The sequence below is a fragment of the Brassica oleracea genome, chromosome C5, assembly GCF_000695525.1.
Source record: "Brassica oleracea var. oleracea cultivar TO1000 chromosome C5, BOL, whole genome shotgun sequence".
In the NCBI taxonomy this organism is placed as follows: domain Eukaryota; kingdom Viridiplantae; phylum Streptophyta; class Magnoliopsida; order Brassicales; family Brassicaceae; genus Brassica; species Brassica oleracea.
The window spans coordinates 44,444,341-44,446,513 of NC_027752.1; the positions used below are offsets into that span (position 1 = coordinate 44,444,341).

General features: G+C 50.7%; 1 protein-coding gene across 1 annotated transcript; it reads left to right on the plus strand.

Annotated features, from left to right (window-relative positions):
- The first annotated feature begins 1,359 nt into the window (after positions 1-1,359).
- LOC106292410 lies at positions 1,360-1,881 on the plus strand. The gene has a single exon (XM_013727999.1). It carries the CDS (start codon positions 1,360-1,362, stop codon positions 1,879-1,881), a length of 522 nt encoding a protein of 173 aa, XP_013583453.1.
- Positions 1,882-2,173: the final 292 nt, after the last annotated feature.

Sequence of the window (2,173 nt, forward strand, 5' to 3'; positions counted from 1 at the left end):
GTCGTCTACGGTCCACCAACAGAGGCTACAAGAGATCTCTACATCTCTGACCTCCTACTCCGAGGAACAGGTGAGTAGAACCGCCACATGGTAGAGGCTGTTTTTCCCGAACTTGCTGAGGATATCTACCAAATCAAACCGAGTATTTTCCAAGTTGAGGACACCTTTTGCTGGCAGAAGACAAAGTCTGGTATCTATAACGTCAAATCCGGATATTACGCAATGCGCGAAGATCAAGGGAATCAACATCAACAACATCTCCCGGCGGCTACTTTTGACTGGCAGAAGTTCATCTGGCGTGAAACGACATCATCGATGATACGATGTTCTTCACAAAGGCCACCACCGGAAGCTGCGAATCACTTGCGCTGATCCTGAGAGATTATGAGAAAGCTTCGGGTCAACGGATAAATGCTGCTAAATCGTCTATCTCCTTCTCATCAAGGACGCCACAGGAGACCCGATCACGGGTCAAACTTATCCTTGGCATTGATAAAGAGGGAGGAGTCGGCAAGTATCTTGGTCTACCCGAACTCTTTAGTAGAAGGAAGCGGGATCTCTTCTCCTCTATAGTCGACAGAATCAGACTCCGGGCGGCCTCATGGTCTACACGTCGGTTGTCTCCAGCCGGAAAGCTTACAATGCTAAAGTCTGTTCTTTCGGACATCCTTACGTACACTATGTCATGTTTCCCACTGCCCATTGGATTATGTACGCAAATCCAGTCAGTCCTCACTCGATTCTGGTGGGACGCGGATCCCTCGGTGCGTAAACTATGTTGGGTAGCATGGGATTCCTTAACGCAACACAAGAGTGATGGGGGCTTGGGCTTCAGAGATATCTTGGATTTCAATACGGCTATGCTGGCTAAGAACGCCTGGCGGATACTGACGTCCCCGGATTGTCTCCTAGCGCGCCTGTTACTAGGAAAATACTGCTTCAATACGAGCTTCCTCACGTCTCCTTGTCCTACCTCGGCGTCTCATGGCTGGCGAGGTGTAATTGCGGGACTTAATCTTCTTAAGCTGCAGCTTGGTAAGGCAATCGGAAATGGGAACTCTACCAAGGTCTGGAATGACTCCTGGATCTCGACGACCTCTCACATCGTCGTCTACGGTCCACCAACAGAGGCTACAAGAGATCTCTACATCTCTGACCTCCTACTCCGAGGAACAGGTGAGTGGAACCGCCACATGGTAGAGGCTGTTCTTCCCGAACTAGCTGAGGATATCTACCAAATCAAACCGAGTATTTTCCAAGATCTACCAAATCAAACCGAGAATTTTCCAAGTTGAGGACACCTTTTGCTGGCAGAAGACAAAGTCCGGTATCTATAGCGTCAAATCCAGATATTACGCAATGCACGAAGATCAAGGGAATCAACATCAACAACATCTCCCTGTGGCTACTTTTGACTGGCAGAAGTTCATCTGGCGTGAAACGACATCACCGAAACTGAAAATCTTCCTGTGGAGGTTGTGTCGGGGAGCTCTCCCACTCGGGGCAAACCTTCGTTGTCGGGGAATCAACACGCCGGGCCTCTGCCCTCACTGTAACGAGGATGAAACGGCGCTGCACCTGTTTTTGCTATGTCCTTTTGCGGCTCAGGTGTGGGAAAGAGCCCCTTACGTTACCCAGCCTAACTTCTCTGATGCGGAAACACTCCATGATGCCTTTCTGCTCATGTCGACAATGGTGAGTCTCCCGCCCACAGGGGTGTCAACGTGCCTCACCTCCTGGCTTCTGTGGAATATATGGACTGCTCGGAACTTGCTAGTCTTCGAAAACAGACAGATCCCGGCGACTACCGTGGTTTCCAAGGCATGCTCTTCTGGTCGTGAATGGTTACAGGCACAGGTGCCGACATCCACACAATTGTGACCCGCTCTCTTAGAGTTCGAAATCCCACCAACACGAATGGACGTGACGCTCTGCAATTTTGATGCGGCGTGGTCGTCGGCAAACCACCGAGCGGGTCTAGGCTGGTGTTTCACGGATCTACAATCTACTGTCATCCAGGAACAATCCCGCGCACTGGCACATATCTCCTCCCCCCTCGTAGCGGAAGCGCTGGCTATGAGGGAAGCAATGCTGGAAGCTAAGCGCCTATCTCTAACAAAAGTCTGGTTCCGAACCGACTCACGGGAGCTCGCTAGAGCTATCTTCTCGAAGT

Excerpts from the sequence above, each read along its gene's own strand:
- LOC106292410 (XM_013727999.1), top strand. The coding sequence starts at position 1,360 with ATGCACGAAGATCAAGGGAATCAACATCAACAACATCTCCCTGTGGCT.